This window comes from Phyllopteryx taeniolatus, chromosome 1 (assembly GCF_024500385.1).
Source record: "Phyllopteryx taeniolatus isolate TA_2022b chromosome 1, UOR_Ptae_1.2, whole genome shotgun sequence".
Lineage (NCBI taxonomy): Eukaryota > Metazoa > Chordata > Actinopteri > Syngnathiformes > Syngnathidae > Phyllopteryx > Phyllopteryx taeniolatus.
In genome coordinates this window covers 15,338,461-15,356,479 of record NC_084502.1, presented here as the reverse complement: position 1 = coordinate 15,356,479, position 18,019 = coordinate 15,338,461, and the positions used below count along the sequence as shown (strand labels likewise).

General features: G+C 42.1%; 1 protein-coding gene across 1 annotated transcript in view; it reads right to left on the bottom strand.

Moving 5' to 3' along the window:
* Positions 1 to 196: 196 nt before the first annotated feature.
* Positions 197 to 18,019, bottom strand: part of LOC133478597 (dihydropyridine-sensitive L-type skeletal muscle calcium channel subunit alpha-1-like) — a 29,154-nt gene continuing 11,331 nt past the window's right edge. Inside the window, exons 12-45 of the mRNA XM_061774831.1 lie at positions 16,492 to 16,699; positions 16,298 to 16,418; positions 16,110 to 16,224; positions 15,926 to 16,025; positions 15,770 to 15,839; positions 14,947 to 15,079; positions 14,720 to 14,849; positions 14,572 to 14,631; positions 14,049 to 14,155; positions 13,850 to 13,937; positions 13,669 to 13,776; positions 13,536 to 13,588; positions 13,307 to 13,453; positions 11,901 to 12,102; positions 11,640 to 11,798; positions 9,601 to 9,711; positions 9,430 to 9,513; positions 8,793 to 8,840; positions 7,297 to 7,323; positions 7,075 to 7,200; positions 6,936 to 7,001; positions 6,756 to 6,847; positions 6,523 to 6,682; positions 6,313 to 6,440; positions 4,656 to 4,752; positions 3,573 to 3,675; positions 3,396 to 3,497; positions 3,196 to 3,329; positions 3,005 to 3,130; positions 2,465 to 2,673; positions 2,318 to 2,382; positions 2,008 to 2,054; positions 1,883 to 1,933; positions 197 to 1,802 (exon numbers count right to left, since the gene is read on the bottom strand). Coding sequence (XP_061630815.1) covers positions 1,566 to 1,802; positions 1,883 to 1,933; positions 2,008 to 2,054; positions 2,318 to 2,382; positions 2,465 to 2,673; positions 3,005 to 3,130; positions 3,196 to 3,329; positions 3,396 to 3,497; positions 3,573 to 3,675; positions 4,656 to 4,752; positions 6,313 to 6,440; positions 6,523 to 6,682; positions 6,756 to 6,847; positions 6,936 to 7,001; positions 7,075 to 7,200; positions 7,297 to 7,323; positions 8,793 to 8,840; positions 9,430 to 9,513; positions 9,601 to 9,711; positions 11,640 to 11,798; positions 11,901 to 12,102; positions 13,307 to 13,453; positions 13,536 to 13,588; positions 13,669 to 13,776; positions 13,850 to 13,937; positions 14,049 to 14,155; positions 14,572 to 14,631; positions 14,720 to 14,849; positions 14,947 to 15,079; positions 15,770 to 15,839; positions 15,926 to 16,025; positions 16,110 to 16,224; positions 16,298 to 16,418; positions 16,492 to 16,699 — 3,814 coding nt within the window. The 3' untranslated portion in view covers positions 197 to 1,565. The remainder of the gene's footprint in view (positions 1,803 to 1,882; positions 1,934 to 2,007; positions 2,055 to 2,317; positions 2,383 to 2,464; positions 2,674 to 3,004; positions 3,131 to 3,195; positions 3,330 to 3,395; positions 3,498 to 3,572; positions 3,676 to 4,655; positions 4,753 to 6,312; positions 6,441 to 6,522; positions 6,683 to 6,755; positions 6,848 to 6,935; positions 7,002 to 7,074; positions 7,201 to 7,296; positions 7,324 to 8,792; positions 8,841 to 9,429; positions 9,514 to 9,600; positions 9,712 to 11,639; positions 11,799 to 11,900; positions 12,103 to 13,306; positions 13,454 to 13,535; positions 13,589 to 13,668; positions 13,777 to 13,849; positions 13,938 to 14,048; positions 14,156 to 14,571; positions 14,632 to 14,719; positions 14,850 to 14,946; positions 15,080 to 15,769; positions 15,840 to 15,925; positions 16,026 to 16,109; positions 16,225 to 16,297; positions 16,419 to 16,491; positions 16,700 to 18,019) is intronic.

The window sequence follows — 18,019 nt, the reverse complement described above, 5'->3', positions numbered from 1 at the left end:
TAGCACCCCTAAATAAAAATGAAGGCAAATGTTTGAGCTACAAACTACCTTCACAAATGGCTGCTATTAAATAATACAAGATAACGTTTGCATGACTGCACAAAACATGACGCTGCAAAATGTGAGCCCATCTCATTAGGACGTTTACAAGCTATAGTGATCTTATCGAGCTAACGCCACCAATTAGCTGCTTAAGTGCGTTTGAGACTTCTTTTTATTTTTGGCCAAGGTAGACTAAAAACTATGCACTGCATAACATTGTTTGCTGAGCATATATGAGTATATCATACATTGGAAGTTGAATGTTTTAAACTTCAAATAATTAATACAACAATATTGTCTCTGCTTACAGTCAGGTGTGTTTAGAAAAAAAAAATAATAATCCCCTTAAACAAAAACCGTGAGTCTTTTATTGGTATTGTACAGCACTTCCTCATTTCCCCAAAGTGGACTTGTTTCTCATCGGAACATCAGCGTGTGTAGCAATAAATGTCAATAGTTACAGTATTTCCCCCAAAACTGCCTTTACCTATATTATAATGGTTCCTTTTTTTTTTTTTTTTTTTTTTTGAAACAAAACAGTGGAACGCCTCAAAAGTGGCACAATTTGTAGCTGAACCAAATCTGGAAAACTATGCCTCAAGTCAAACAAAAACTGGAGTTGAAAACTTTTACACACCATCTTTTTCTTTGGTATTTTGTAATGTCAGCGCAGAAGGGTGCCAAGAAGTGACATTTACTGCGACATAAGAAAGGGTATAACTTCGTGGTACAATATGAGCGATACACTGACTTATCAACCGACGAGTACAGACACGCCTTCTAGCAGACTGCCTATCACGGAATCGTTCGACGTTGCATTTTCTAAATCCCGAAAACAAAATGACTCCCATAAAAAAGACCTTTTTTGAAAGACCTTTTCAATAAATTGGATTTAACCTTGCATTATCTGTTGTGTAGAAATGTTTAGAAATCAGAACTTGGTGTCGCAGAAAGATCATGTTCCACGTTGAAGGTTACACTGTATGTTTATAATTTCTGTAATTGTTTACAGGGAGGTTCCATACATTGGCTCCATCCTCGTGCGATCAGTTTTCAGTAGAATGCTGTTAATTACAACCACAATAATTACCATTGTTAAATCAATACCTCTCTAACAATGTCAATCAAGAGTATTATTGTGTTTGAAACAGCAGAATTCCTATAAATAAATGTGATTTGTACTGACGCCGATTCACTCACCCCAGTGATTGAATCGCTGACATTTGGGCTGACCACTCTTCAAAACTAAAAACTGCAAATGAATGCAGCATGTAAACACTTGATTTGTCTTTTGGCTGGCCTTTTCTCAAATTTTCATACAAGACACAGAACACAGCCGAATTTCTGATCCTGACCACTTGGAATTCTACCAAGAAAATAATCTTCCAGTTTCAATTAGAGCTAATAGTTGTTTAAGAATGTGTTTCAACCACATTTTATTTGAAGCCTGGGCCAACGTGCCTTTAAGGATGGCACCATCTTCCTAAAAAAGTCAGGCAATAAATGACCATGTGTGTATGTCTCTAAACGTTCGAGTCGGCCTCATGTGGCTCCGTCCTGTGCTGACCATGAGCGGAGGGAGTTGTGGGAACAGGACGTCTCTTCCTCCTCACAGGGTCTGGCTCCTCTGTTTTCTGGGGGGGCTCAGCAGAGGTGCGGGGAGGCATGGGGATGCGTCGCTTCTTCTTGAGGATAGCCCGGGCTGCGCCTTCTAAGTCTTCTATTGTGGTGTGCACGTCGTCGGCCAACTCACTCTTAACCTGGGATCGAACATGGAAAATGTCATTCGAAAGAGTTTGATTTCCAGATGATTGATGAGGGACCATCAGTGACAACTTACTTCATGATCAGCAGAATTCGGCCTGTCACTGAGCCTTGGTTCGTAAGGGAACTGCAACGAGGAAGAGTATTTTTTTTTCATATGCTTGTGTGCTTCATATTGTGTACACTGGCTGAGCATGTTACCCGTGTTCTGTCTCTTCTCACTGTGAAGTCCCAGGAGTGAAGGTTGTCTAAAGGGTGGAATATATCAATTAGATATTTCATGTCTATTTGCACTACTCAAAAAGTTAGGGATGCTGCTGGACTTTGGGGTGAAATTTCAGGATGAACCTAAAATGCACTATAACCCTTCGAGGTGAACTTAATGTGACCTTCTCTTAACATCTGAACGCACGTGTTCAACTGTTCAGTGTTTCAGTACTTTTCCCACAACTTGCTGTTCTTGCTGCTAACAATTGATACAATCTGCACACTGTTTGTTTGTGGACAGTACCCGTCTCTGCATCCTCACTGGGACTGTCAAGTTCTTCAGGACTGCCTTCTCTTTTCAATGACAATCTGAAAGACAGCGAGATGCTTCTCATCAGACATGTCCACAGTGGAGTGTGGCTTATCTCATCTGAGGACGGGTGTCACTCACTCTGCAAAGGCGTTGTTGTTCGTGTTGCTTTTGGGGGCCGTTGTCGGTAGAAAGTCTGTGATGGGCTCTACGGCAGAGGAGATCAGTGACGACTCGGGCTGGTTTTCCAAGAACTTGAGGGGCCTCTGGTTGGTCATATGCGGCGGCTGAGCGTTGGCGTTCTCAGTTGAGAATGCTTCTACCCGATTCCCAAACAAGCCGTGTCTGCGCTGCAAATACAATGTAGATGTCAGCATTATAAATCAAAAGTTCAGTATGAACAACAAAAGTACTGGGATAAACATCAGATCAATGAATTATTCAAACATTTCAGACAATTCCACGCTTCCAACTTTGTAGGAACAGTTTGGGGATGTTCCTTTTTGTTCCCAATGCACAAAACAAGGTCATAGTATCTATATTGTGGACACAATTAATTCCTTTGTCATGTTTAGGGCTCTGTATAATCTTCCCAAAAGAGTGGAAACTGTCATAGCTGAAATTGCACATTTCTTAGTGCATAGTTTCACTTCCTGCAGGTATACTTTCCAGGTCTCCCACCTGGTAAATATGCTCCTCTCCAGCCTCCTCCATGGCTCTGTCCATTTCTTCCTCATTCTGCAGGTCTCCAGAAATAGCCCTGTGCATTTCTGCAGTCACCTCATCCTCAATACTCCTCAGACCCGCCTGGAGGATAAAGGAGAGGAGCCATGAAGTAGAAAGAAGAGTCTAAATCCATTTGAAGCGCTTACCTGGATCTCGGGGCCAGAAGCGTTCTTCTTGGTAGGCCGGTATCCGTAGTACTCTTCCTGGCGCTTCAGGAACTTACGGAAATGATCCTGGAGCAGGAAAGTGGCGTAGAATTTTCCCACGGTGACCTCATCATCTGGAAATCAAAATGCGGGCAGTCTCTGTAAAGGTCACAGGCCTCAGGTTTCATTGCGACACTCACCGCCTATTGGAGGGATGACCTGATCCAACAACTTCATGCTTGTGCGCTTCCAGATCGCCTTGATGATCGCTCGAAGTTCCTCGTTGGCCTGCTCAAAGTTTCCTGCAGAAGAAACCAAGTTGTCCACGTCAAGAAACACACACAATTATGACTGTGAAAAGTGACTGTGAGCTCCACCTTCTGTTTTGATCTTGAGTGCTGTCCTAACCAGAGAAAAGAGCGTGGCGTTGAAGGTGACAGTTCCATCACTGTTGAGTAGCATGTTCATGCCAACCAAGCGCTGCGGACACAAAGACAAACAGAAAGGTTTTGAGCTTGTTGTGGATCCACAGACATAAATCATACTTAGCGACCACCAAAATATAGTTGTTCATATTAATATTCAATCACAATTTTTTTGCACCGGAGTCTAAGTTGAGTCACTTGATTCCAAAGTGAGTTGTTTAAATGTGTCACATTTGCTAACCTGTGGCCATTTCAATTCTAACGATGCTGTTCAGCAAGTTCTTTGGCCATACTGTTCCCTCCTCTGTTCTGTACACCTTCGTAGCCTTAGTTGAGTTTGTAGTATTTTTTTTTTATTTGCCCTGACTGCCGTCTGCGTAAGCAAAACGTTTCCACATTTTACGCTGTACCTCTTTTTTCTTAACGAGCTGCAGATGAGCGGGAAAGTTTATGGCCACCTTTTCTCTGTCCGAGTACAAGCGATGGGGACAAAGACGCTGTCCACGACAGAGCAGACATGCAGACTGATTGAAAGAAAATTACAGAAAGCCTCTCTCATGGTAAAAGGGATCAACTTGAGTTTCCATTGCGAACAATTTACAGTAAAACAATTTTAGCACTTTCAGTGTAGCTGAAGCAGAAATTTGCCATTTCTATTTTATCAAATACAAATTGCTTTGATAGGTTTTATAACCCCAGCTATCAATGTTTATTTTTGCATATTTGAGTTTTTTTTTTTTAATTATTGAAATCTAATATTGCATTATTTGAAAACATCAAATGAATCCTGGTGGAGGCATGAAGTTAATCTAAATGACTAAATAAGATACATTACTTTTTAATATTCATTTTGCTTTGGAGAGTTAATGTTTAAATGATCTTACTTTACCTCCAACGTATTCCAGGTTATGTGTTATATTTAAGATTATTAAAGATCTTCTTTCAAGAATGCTTAAAGACATTAGTCATTAAAGACGTTCGTCTTTCTTTGGCTCTTGTCACCCTTTTACTCTCTTATTTTGTCCATTAGTGTACCTTGCAGGCTGCGCGATGAGGACAGAACTTGCCAAAGCCCAGAGGAGGCTGGATGCGTCTCAGCAGCGTCACGACGTCCAGATGCTTAATTCTGCCTCTATTTGATAAGAAAAACACTTTCAACACAAATGCACTGGAACCGAAGCCCTTTGTACAGTATACAAAGGAAGCATTTTTTGGGTAACTTATGTGTAAAATGAACCATGCTCATAACTAAGGGAGTGAATGAGTAATGAGTGAGTGAGTTTTACTTATACAGTGTCAAAATTCTGTTATACATAAAATACTAAAAATACAGAATCAAATTAGAGAATTTTTTTTTTTTTTGCAAAGAGTATTTGTTCCTTACATGCTTAGCGTTGGCATATCAAATGCTGCTGACTACTCTTGGTGACTTTTATTTGCATTCAAACCTGCTTATGTCATGGGTGTGTGGTCCGGTTGTTGTTTTCCCCCTGTCTCGCACACACCTGCTCCCGAGCGCATCTTCACCACCTGCGCCTCGTTCACCCTAATCACCCCTTGCATTTAACCTTGTGTCTCATTCTTTCTAGTCGCCAGTTCGTTGTACCTTGTCGTCGCATTCCTTGTTCCCACCGTCCCCGCACTACAAAGTGGGTCAGCGAGTTTGGCTCTCTAGCAAACATATTCCGTTCCGGGTGGAGTCCAGGTTCGTTGGGTCCTTCCCCATCACAAGGATCATCAACCCTGTCACCGTGCAGCTTAGGCTCCCAAGGTCAATGCGGGTCCACCCTGCTTTTCACATCAGCCTGCTCAAGCCCGCCCGGGAATCCCCTCTGGTCACGCCTCCAGGCCCCCCTCGTCCCCGCCGGTTTGTGGATGGGGGTCCTGCCTTCACTGTGAGGCGGCTGTTGTCGTCTCGTCGGGTTTCAATATCTGGTGGACTGGGAGGACTACGGGCCTGAGGAACGTTCATGGTCCCGTCTGCGTTTATCGTGGATGACTCGCTCATTCGACACTTCCACGTTGCAACTCCAGGGGCCGTGTGGGGCTGGACGTTAAGGGGGCGGGGGGATACTGTCATGGGTGTGTGTTCCGGTTGTTGTTTTCCCCCTGTCTCGTACACACCCGCTCCTCGTTCACCCTAATTACCCCTTGCATTTAACCTAGTGTCTCATCCTTTCTAGTCGCCAGTTCGTTGTACCTTGTCGTCGCATTCCTTGTTTCCACGTCACAGACTCACAGTAAGACTAGACCCTGTTCCGATTATCGACCTCTCCTTTTTGCCTCACGTTTTTGGATACTGTTGCCATTTTTGGATTGCCTGCCTCTGTACCGACCTCTGCCTGTATATTAAACCTCTTTTTTGAAACTGTCCATTTGTTTTGGAGTCGTGCATTTTTGGGTCCAATGCTCTGTTCCGTTCATGACAGCTTATGTACATAGCATGTTTATTCATCTGCGGATATCATGTACACTAATCACAAACCTTCTAAACATTTGAATGCACATGTTCAATGTTTTAGTCTTTGCAAAAAGTACTGCAACGTAAAACAGTTGAACATTTTTTGCGTTCAAAATTTTAAGTGAACTTGACCTGAAAAAGTTATAGTGCATTTTAGGTTCATCATGAAATTTCATCCGAAAGTCGAGTATTCCTAAATTTTTGTGAATAGTGTATGTCAACATGGCTTACGTAGCCTCAGGATCATATTCAGCCCAAATCTTCTTAAACTCATCCAGGTGGTGCGGCCCGAGCAGTGACCAATCGCGCGTCAGGTAGTCGAAATTGTCCATGATGACAGCAACAAACAGGTTGAGGATCTGCAGAAGGTGACATTTATTGTTGAACATAATGTCGTGAAATAACGAGGCAATTGCAAATGTAGTTGGATCAAATGCTGACCAGAAAGGCACAGAGACAGTAGAAGCTGAGGAAGTAGAAGACGGCAAAGTTGGAGCCGCAAGTGTTCTCCTCTCCAGGCTGGAAGTCAGACTTGGGGTCGCACTTCTTTCCATACATTGATGCCATCATTACTTCCTCCCAACCTTCCCCAGTAGCACATCTGCAGATCAACCGCAGAGATATTGTCTTGGTTTTCCCCTTGTGCAAGTGCTAAACCGTAAGCGAGAACTCACCGGAATAACATCAGTACCGCCTGAGGGAACGTCTGGAAGTTATTGTTGCGGTTGATTTCGGTGCCGTCCACTAAGGCGATCTTTCCGAAAATCTAAAACGTTTTTATAATGCCGCTACAGTCAGTTGTTCTGATACAGAACCTCGCAGTTGATGTGTAAATGTTCAACTCAAGACCATACCTGCATCCCAATAACCGCGTATATAAAGAAGAGCATGACGATGAGCAGAGCCACATGGGGAAGAGCCTGAAGACAGAGACAAGAGTTAGGTCGCTCGCCCGTGGAGCTTGAATGCAACGATGTCCACAGCGTGAGGCACCTGGAAGGACTTGATGAAGGTCCACAGTAGGTTCCGGATGCCCTCAGAGCGGTTCAGCAGTTTTACCAGGCGCATGACACGGAAGAGTCGGAAAAACGTGATGGAAACGGAGGCATTTTCGGAAGCCTGTGGAAAGGAACGCACAAATATTTTGATAAATATCAGAAATGTGAGGAGAGAAACAGAACAATGTGGCATGATGATGGCTACGTGGCTGCTTACTGCGATTGCTTGCATGGGATTTGTGTCCTGTAAAATGTAGAAGAGGAAATGATTACACATTCAAGTGCCAAAGTTAATGAAATGAAGCGCAAAAAGTACGATGCAATGCTTCACCACTGCAGATTATGGTTAATGTCACTATTCTGTACATTGTTCCACAGTACAACAGCTTTCACATTTAATTGCTCACTGTTTGAGTTGGTAAGGGCTGGGAAATTTCTGGAAACTTTACCTGGGGAAATTTAGCAGTGAGATTTAAAAAAGATTTTTTAAACATCATATATATATATATATTATATATATAGGAATGCAGGCATATGCTGTGTTTTGATTTATTGGTTACTTTCTGAGTGTTAAACATTTGGCGAGTCATCAAATCTAAATACTTCAATAGTCATGGTTGAGATGTTTTCTATTCCCTTGCACCATTTGAATCATAGACAAATCTAGAATTTGGGAAATTCCCAGTGTATTCCCATTATTTCAAGCAACTTCCTGTATATTCCCAGGTGAAGCTCACAATTTCCTCTTATTTTGCAACTTAACTTACAGCTTGGGGGATATCTCATGCACAATATACACACATTTAGGGGTCTACATTTGGACAATTTCAGGCATCATTCATTCGTGAAAGTTTTATTACTGCATGCTTTAATTGAATCTGTTGCTGATTCTAACTGAATCTGTCACTTTATTTATATATCATTTGTTATCTGTTGTTTTTGTATGTTGTTAAAGTCAAATGTCATACCTAGATGTACACAGTTGATTTGGTGAAAATAACTCCAGTAATGCACAAGTTGTGATACTCAGAGACAGTAATATGTAATAGAACTAATGACTGTCAAAAGACAGTAAGTAGCAATATTTAACATTACATTTAGGAACTTATTTGCCCAACGCTGACACAAAAGCGAAACACAGTGACCTTTCTCAGCGAGCTAGACTATTTTAGGTTCAGAATAGTTCAATAGTGGTGAAGTTTAGACGTGATGAAGTGATGGTGTTTGATCCCAGTGGCTCTTGGAAATACACCTGCCCCCCCATCCCCGCCCCCATTGACCAACAGTCTCAAACTTGAGCAGTAGTTAAATCCTGCTCATTTCAAGTCAGGCAGCTGGCATAGGTGAACCCTTTTCTCACACAGCAACACTTTAAAACAGTAACCTATGCTTTTATCACATCTTGACTGGATTACTGGAATGCACTTTACTTTGGAGTCAGCCAGTCCTCCCTCTAACGTCTCCAGTTCGTTCTAAATTCTGCTGCTTGCCTCTTAACTAGAGCATATAAGAGGGACCACAAACTCCTATTCTGGCCTCCCTCCACTGGCTGCCTGTGCACTTCAGAGTTTAAGTTTCTGCTATTTTATTTCAAGTCTCAAAATCTAGAATTAAATTGGGTTGAGTTTAGTTAGAAGAGAACATACAATAGGATTGCTCCCAGTGACACAGCATGCTCATGCAGCAGTGCAACAGTGGTGATGAGATATTTACAGCACAGCCTTGGAGACAATACAGTCCTCCACTGGCAGCTAGGGCGCTCTGTGAATGATAGACAGATGACAAGTGAGATGTTTTGTGGAGCACAGTTGTGTTGTGAGGAAAAGACAACAAAACAAAAGGAGCACAAGAGGAAGTGGTGTCGGAAAGCAAGAAAAGGCAGTGGTGCGGTGCCTGAATCTGCCCAAAAAGCGTGTCTGTGCGTGAAAAATGAGCAGAAGGCAGTGAAAATATGCAACCTGCTCCAGAAATTGCGTTTGTGCAGCATCACCACATACAGAAAAAAAAAAAAAACTCAATCAGTGCTGTGCTCTCCTCAATAGGCACACACAAGCATTGCAAATGGAAGAGAAATGTGGGAATAATGGGAGTGTGTGGTGGCATGGTGACAGAAATGCTTCCCTGGATGGTGGGGATGGCCAACAACAATACGTACTGACCATGTTCTGTGAGCTAGTTGTGCTGGCACCAATCAGGGCCGTGGTTATATGTGTCTGGGTCAGAGCATTGAATACATAAATACAGTAATTTTCAATGTAATGCACACTTGTTGCCTGGGAAGCTCTTATTCAACACCTGAAACACATAACGTGTGATATACTAAGAGAAGCATGGAGCTGTGTTTACTCACGTCCACTTCACTCAGGATGACATCAACAACGCTGCCGATAACAATGATGAAGTCAAACACGTTCCAGGGGTCTCCAAAGTAACCCTGTGCAGACGCACGATGAAGCGTTAATGATTGAGTACGACCTGGATCCGGCTGGGCAAACTCACGCTTCCCACAAAAAAACCTGACCTTTGCTTTGAAGGCCATGAGCTTGAGAATCATCTCAACAGTGAAGAGCACAGTGAAGATCAAGTTGAGAATGTCCGAAAGCTTGGTCACATGGTCTGACTGGTTACAGTGCTGTTGCGCAATGCACAGAAAGCATCCAAAATGACTAAAATAACATTGTTACAGAAAACAGTCAATCTATCAGTTACTCTGCAAAATATCATCTGCTTTTCTTTGTGGAAATTTAGCAGGAAATGACAAGAGATGTTGTGTTAAAGTCCCTGTCAATTGAAAATAAATGGGAAAATGGATGCAACTTTAATGTCTAGCATCTTTCTTATGCCTACACACATGTAACTACATGTTTGAGCCTTGAAAATATATCCGCTGAAAGCCTCTGGTAGTTGGGATATATCCCACTTGGTCGTTTTCCATACCGCGACAACGACGCAAGCGCTCTATAGCGGCCATGCCAGCCCAAAGCCCCGATCCACAAGCTGGCTGTCAATTTCCATCCATCCATCCATTTTCTCAGCCGCTTCTCCTCACTAGGGTCGCGGGCGTGCTGGAGCCTATCCCAGCTGTCATCGGGCAGGAGGCGGGGTACACCCTGAACTGGTTGCCAGCCAATCGCAGGGCACATAGGAACAAACAACCATTCGCACTCACAGTCATGCCTACGGGCAATTTAGAGTCTCCAATTCATGCATGTTTTTGGGATGTGGGAGGAAACCGGAGTACCCGGAGAAAACCCACGCAGGCACGGGGAGAACATGCAAACTCCACACAGGCGGGGCCGGGGATTGAACCCGGGTCCTCAGAACTGTGAGGCTGACGCTCTAAGGCTGTCAATTTGAACTTTATTATTATTTTTTTTTTAAATGTACCCCCTGCTCACTCTTACATCTTTCTTTGCATGATGTGAGTGCACTCACGGCAGACAACGAGGCGTTCGAAAGTGGCCACACCAGCGGAGGAGCCAAAGGCAAGATGTATTTTCGGGGTGTAGGCATAGCTAGCTAGCTAACTGCATGTTGCAATCGCGCCGGATAACCGCTGATGTTAACTAAGTTAACAAGTTTTTATATAGTGGGGAAGTGTGTGTCATGTTGGGGTCGATTTGCATCACTGGGCCCGAAAAAAATCAGGAAAACTGAAATGGTGAAAAATAGTTTACCATTGTATCTCCACAAGTGACAACCACTACTACTACTATTAGCAGTCCACAGTCTTTGCAATTTTTCAGCACTTATCTATAAACATGTATAATGTAATTCGAAACATATTTGAATTTATTTTACAGGGTCTTTAAGAGATAATATTAAAGAAGAAAATGCTATTTCAACATATTTTGTACGTTTCCGTTCATAACCTTCAAAGAAAGGTAAATCTTTTATTTCCTGTCTGCGACCCACGCATAATGAGTACATAATCCATTTTGGTCCCCAGTCCACTACTTGAGAATCACCCCTCTAGATTATGTTAGAAGTTACCATGATGCAGCATCAAATGGTTCAACAGATTAAATTGTCACAGATCCTTGTCCTGTATCCTTTGCAAATTGTAAAAAACAATGTAAATCTGCTTTTATGTTTAATTAAAATCCCGAGCACAACTTCATCTTTTTCCATTTTTTTGTGTCATTCCCAGCCAGATGAAAGAAAAAAATCTATTGAACTCAAAATGTGCTCAGAGTTCTGATTATTTTTGAGTGCTGAACGCCCCCATGGGAACCAATAAACTTGCTTTAACCTTCACAATAAATTAATCAGCTAGCCAAACATAAACTTGATATGACTCAGTATTTGTTATCACTGCCATCTGTTGTTTTTGTTTCGATTCACAAATAATGATGTGGAGTGTCCTACATTTTATTCTTCCTGTAAAATTAACGAGATCCGTGGGTGTGAGTGCATTCTTTCCAAAAGGCTGTTCCACATACAGTAGTACATAATCAACTTTTGAGTTTGGAAAACAAATACTCTAATGAGTGATACTGAATATTGCCTACTTCCAATGTCAAATGTTTCTAGGGTATAACGTGAACTTAACTGACCTACCTGCATCCCCAGACACAAAGTGTTGAGCATAATCAGGAAGAACATGAGGTACTCAAAGTAGCAGGAGGTAACGATGTACCAAACTCTGTATTGGTATGGGTTTTTTGGGATGTAGCACCTCAGCGGTCGAGCCTTCAAGGCGTACTGCACACACTGGCGCTAAAGGGAACAGATATGTTGAAATAATGGTGTGATTGAGTTAAATACTGTATCATGACATCAGATCACACAACTGTTGTCCCCGAATGAGTGTCAGTGCACCTGGTTCTTGTCCAGCTCACAGTCCTTGTACTCCTGCTCGCCTTGCTCCTGGAATGTGACGATGACAAAGCCCACAAAGATGTTCATCATGAAGAAGGCAATGAGGATGATGTAGATGATGAAGAAGATGGAGACGTCCACCCTGTTGTTGAAGACGGGCCCCATGTCTTCTTGGTCCGAGTCTATGGCTCTATACAAGAGTCTGGGAACAAGTGTTTGTGGTTAGTTCCAAGTTGTAGTTGGGACGTTCCACCATTGGTGCCTTTTGTGTCCCTAGGAAACCTTCTTTTTTTTAATTAAAGTGTCGTGCATATCGATCTGATTGTATATATGTATTCAAAAGATTAATTTATTACCTTGAACACTGCTTCCTAAAATTGAAATGAAATTTAATAATTTAAAACTTTTACGTTTTAAATATCTGACCACCAATAAAGTTATTTAAAAAAAAAAAAACATGTCGGCGGTGTGGGACAGACAACAGGTAATGCCCGGATCAGACTACAAGACAAATTTGGTCTTTCGCGATTGCACTATGTCAGACTACTGCAATAAAATCTTGTATTCCCGTTTTTTACGATCACTGGGCTTCATCTTGTCAACTCAAACGCGACCGGATACACCCGTTACCATGGCGACGACAACAATAATGGATCGCGGCGTGTGTTTATAAGAACAAAATGGGGGGAAACCTGTGCTGGCGGTCACCTGTGCTTGGGAGAGGACGTTCGTTCAAGGCTTGCTTGAGGTATGTTCCCGCACATTTAATACGATACGGCTCGCAAGCAGGCACCAAAACATTATGTGGCCTAGCAAGCTAGTGCTAGCATTAACGGTTGTAAGCGAACATGCAGACGTTCTGTTGAATCGTGCTCTAAAATTTTGGTGTGTGTGAAATAATTGAATTACAATAAAATAATTTAATTCCAGTACGTTAGCACCCATTATTTCTGTCGTGTTGTAATGTTGGTTTGACCTGACTGATTAGAATACACGATCTGACTATAGCAGTGATTTCAAACCTTTATGGAGCCAAGGAACATATTTTACAATTGAAAAATCTCACGGCACACCAACAAATCAAAATGTCGACAAAAGTGGATACATTAATTACTGTATGTACTTCCTGCCATCTAATAGAAGACCATTCATTTGTTCTGTCTGTCACTATGCTTCACTGGCATACATAGATGAACAAAGATACATTATTTATTGTAAATATAATATTTTGAGCAATTAAGTATTTGCGGTAAATAAACAAGTAATTTAAATAGACACATTGGTCCATCATGTGATCGGATCAGTGATCGTTTTTTTAAACTCGCTGATCGGCCCCAAAAATCCGGATTGTGTAAAGCCTAATATATATATATATATATATAAAAGCACATAGCATCAAAACTTACTTTGGCCAGCCCTCAAATGTGGAAACAGTAAAGAGAGCCAGCATGCCATAGAGCACATTGTCAAAATTGAAGTCATTGTTGAGCCACTCCCGTTTGGCCAACACTGTGTCCTGTAGAGAGTTCTCTATGTGCTTGATGAAGAATCCCCTGAGAACAGATTATCCAGTCAGTGTTGGCCTGAAATGAGCAATTGCATGCGTTTCTAAAGCTATAAAGATATTTGCCTTACTGGCATTCCTCCTCTGTTATTTTGGACGGGTCTGTGCAGCTATAAAATTTCCCCTATCATAAAACGAATAGAAGGAAAATGACACATGTATGCTGCAAAATATTTGGCATTATTAGTGTGCTGTGTTACCAACCTTGAAAAGTTGCACGCCTATGCAGGCAAACATGAAATTTAGCAGCATGGTGACCAGGACTATGTTTCCGATGGTTTTGATGGCCACAAATACACACTGGACCACATGCTGCACATGGAGACAAACAATAAGTATGGAAGAAATGTTTCAATGGAGACTTGAGCTGCAAGTATGTGGGAACCTTTAAGCCTTTAGCTCGATTGATCGCCCTGAGAGGCCTCAGCACCCTGAGCACCCTGAGAATCTTCACCACCGAGATGGCACTGGATCTGAATACAACACATTACACAAGCAGATCTAGATACTGTAGGCCAAAGCCAAAGTGGGGTGACAACACAGACATTCCATTGCTGATGTGGCAATTACAAAAGGTTACTCACTCCATGCCCATTGAGAGCAGGGAGACTCCAACCACAATCAGATCCAGGATGTTGAAGGAGTTGCGACAGAATGAGCCCTCGTGCATGAATGCGCCGTAAACTGTCATCTGTCATGGAGAGAAGTCACACAAGACATTGCTTTTAAGGGCACAAACTATAACTGTGATGTGGCTGCTAAAACACAAAACTCAGCTGATGGAAATACAAGACGGAATCGATCATATCTATGATTCCGTCAGTCAGCCATCCGCCCTCCAGCCTTGATTCCATCTGTCCTTCTTTACTCTCCCCATCATCCAAAAATACACCCAGGAAGCCACTTCTTTATTCACCCATTATTCCGTTCATCCACCCATTCATGAAACCATTCATTCATTCATTCTATGATTCTGTCCTTCCATCCATCCATCCATGCATACAGTCCTTGAATCAATTAATATTTTCTTCCATGCATGCAGCCTTCCAGTTATCCATCTGTTGGGCCAAGCCTGTCTTAACTACTTATGTTTGCTATTCCATTTACCTTTAGTACAATCTCAATGGTGAACACAGTTGTGAAGACAATATCAGCATAGGCCAAGATCTGCGGGACAAGATACAGAGAACAGGGATGCTGTTTGGTTTTTGTAAGACGGGTAATACCACACTTTAACATTAGAACAGCTTGTCACCTGGTTTCTATAAGAATTGGGATCAATGGGGTCCTCGGCTGCCAGGGAAATGGAGGACAGCAGGATGAACAGCAGGATTAGATTAGTAAAAGAGGAGGCGTTGATGATCTTGTAGCACAGTTTACGGAACCTGTGTACCAGTGATAAGAGTGAGAACACAAACACACATAATCAAATGCACACAACAAGAAGGGAAATAGAGAGTTTGGCTAATGTCTGGCGCAGACTTGTTTTGTGGGCCGAAGATGAAAAAAGAGCTGGCTTCGGGCAACGGAACAGCTTCCTCCTTCAACTGCAGGTCGGCCATCGGTCGCGGCCGAGGGCTGATGGGGATTTCAGGCTCCTCCTCCTCATCGTCACCTAAATTTAGAAGAAAGAAATGGACATACAGTACACCCTCATTTATTGCAGGGTTACATTCCAGAAAAGAAAATGTAAATAGACAAAAATCTGTCAAGTACTGATAATACATTTATTGAGTACGTCATCACAGCATGTGACTAAAACGGACCAATCACGAGTGATGATCTCCGCGGCGTTCGACGCGCAGCAACAATTTTTGCCGTGTGCGCGTCAAGCTACGCAGAGGGGCCGCGCGGGCCAATTCGTCGGTCACGTGATGCAATGCGGCCGTTGTCGGCCGCGCGACCGCGGGAGTAAAAAGAGGCCTTAAGCCAGTTGTACTTTAGCTTCTTTTATTAAGTGTGAAATGATCCCAAACTTTGCACAATCTCTGCAGTCATTCCTCCTGGCTTGCGCTTATTGCTACGTGAATCTGCAGTAACGGTCCCTGTGGAAAAATGATCATCACAAAATCAAACTATATAGCAAAAAAACAGCGATATAATATCAGATATGTCCGATTTTAAAATACGCGATACTGTGAAACCACAAAAAGTAAACCGTTATATGGTGAGGGATGACTGTTCAGCTAAAAGCAAGACAATGTTTATCCGCTGTAAAGTCAGTAATGATACATTAGCGTACTGCCCAAATCAGCTGAAGTCATGTTAACCTTTCTAAGAATAAAATAGAAGTACTTGAGTTTACCTGGAAAGTCTGCAGGAGGGAAAGGGTCTTTCACTTCATTGACATTGGACTCAAACTCATCAATTTTGAGCTGATGAAAGAACATGTTAACAGCTGCATGTGATTATTGCTGCTACATAAAGTTAATACTGTATGTGTGTTTGTATGTTGATGTACCTTGGCTGTGGTCGGCATGCCCTCCATCTTGGCTCTCTGCTCAGCCAGTTTCTTCGAGATTCTCTCCCTCTCCTCATCTGTCTTGTCGGGCATTTTGGAGCTAGAAGGCACAAGACACAGAGTTAAGCCATAATGACTGAGTGCTGATGGTCATTTACACTTTTTTGTCCTGTTATTGATTCACCGTAACAGTTTCCTCCTCATCTTCTCCTCTGCCTTTTCTTTCTGAGCTGAGGTCAGACTCTCAGCCTCTGCAAGGTTGTCGACTGCGATGGCCAAGAAGACGTTGAGAAGAATGTCTGGTTAGAGCGAATTCAGAAAAATCAAAATGTTGGTCAAGTTTCATCACACAGGGAGCTCATGATAGGATACAGTTTCCACAGACGAAGAGGACGATGAAGTAGATGGCAACCAGAATCCCCGGGAAAACTGGTCCGCCGTAGGCCATAATGCCATTGTTCATGATGGCGGTCCATTCCTCCCCTGTTAAGATCTGTGAAACAGCAAATGCTTAGAGAACTGATGATGTTGGACTTCACACACTTCAGTCTCAGGAAACATCTCACCTGGAAAACACTAATGAGGGCCTGAGGGAAGTTGTCAAAGTTACTTCGTCTGGATCTGTGATCGAGGAAGTTGAATTTCCCCCCAAAAACCTGCATGCCCAGCAGTGAAAAGATGACGATGAAGAGGAAGAGGAGGAGGAGCAGGGAGGCGATGGAGCGCACAGAGTTGAGCAGAGAGGCTACAAGGTTACTTAGAGACGTCCAATACCTGCAAGAATTAGACCAAGATGATAGGCCACTGTTTTGCCCATTCGCACCAACATTCACTGTAACCTTTTTATGATGTTTTTCTTTTTCTTTCTTTCTTTTTTTCTTTCTTTCTTTCTTTCTTTCTTTCTTTTTTTTAAACTCAGGATTAATAGAAGCACCATTACTCAATGGGTAAAACCTTTATGGTAAAAATAAAAAGTATGATGATGATGATGATGATTATCATTATATTATACTTCATATGGCCAGCCATTTTAGAGCATTTTGACTATCTTTCGAGACCCACAGAATATTGTGTGCTGTGACAATATAAACACGAAACCTACCAAAAGAAAGAGTTGGATCTCTTCTTTCACCAGAAAAAAAATGTGTGTTTTTAGCTTTTTCCGTTGTTTAGTAATCAGCAGTAGAAAAATGGTTTGGCTTCACCAAAATCACCGGTTTCTGACCAAAAAGCAGCCAAAATGAGCTTTTTTTGTGTGTGAAAAGAAACATGTCAAGCAGGACATTGACTTTAATGCTAGTATGTTTTGCTTTTGTGACACCTCAAACTATAAAACAACAAAAACAAGACTGAGAAAGGGCTTTTTAGTTACACGTAAACAACTAAGAAATGCGCCATCCATGGCGCGGGTTCGTCAAGTGACTTTTATACACGGCGTTCTTCATTCACTCTATGAACTACCTCATCTTTTCTCCCGATTGCGACACACACTTTCTACTACCTACTGTAACACCAGAGACTGTGTTTATACCATAAACCATAAGGTGCATAAACTTGTCCAACTTCTAATGTATTGGCATTTATCTCCCTCGTAATCAACACGACAAGGTGCGATTCACCCCCTAATCTTTATCTTCTACTCAAAAGCTATACTGATTTCAAATTCAAAGAGGTGCAACACCACCATCTATGAGGATCTGTTAGTCATTTTAGCGGTTTGCAAACCTGAATTTCACAGACAAGCTGGGTGAGACTATTCCACGGCTACCCACTGAAAAACGTACTTGACGAATACATTCGTCAGTGGACTTAAACTGTTAGATTCCAGCTGACGAATATAAATGTCCACAGCAGTGATTGAGTTATTAATGTTTTACTTTTACTGTAGTGAAGGCAAAGAAAAAAAATATGCTATTGCATCGCCTCATTGGACTTTAATCTGTTTAATTAAGTGAAACTTGTCTTGACTCTAACAATGTTTCGAGCAGGGGTGTCAAACTCATTTTTTTGCGGGCCACATCATAGTTATGGTTTCACTTGGTTTCACATGAATCTACGATTGCCTCACGCAATTAAGTACTATACACAAATTGA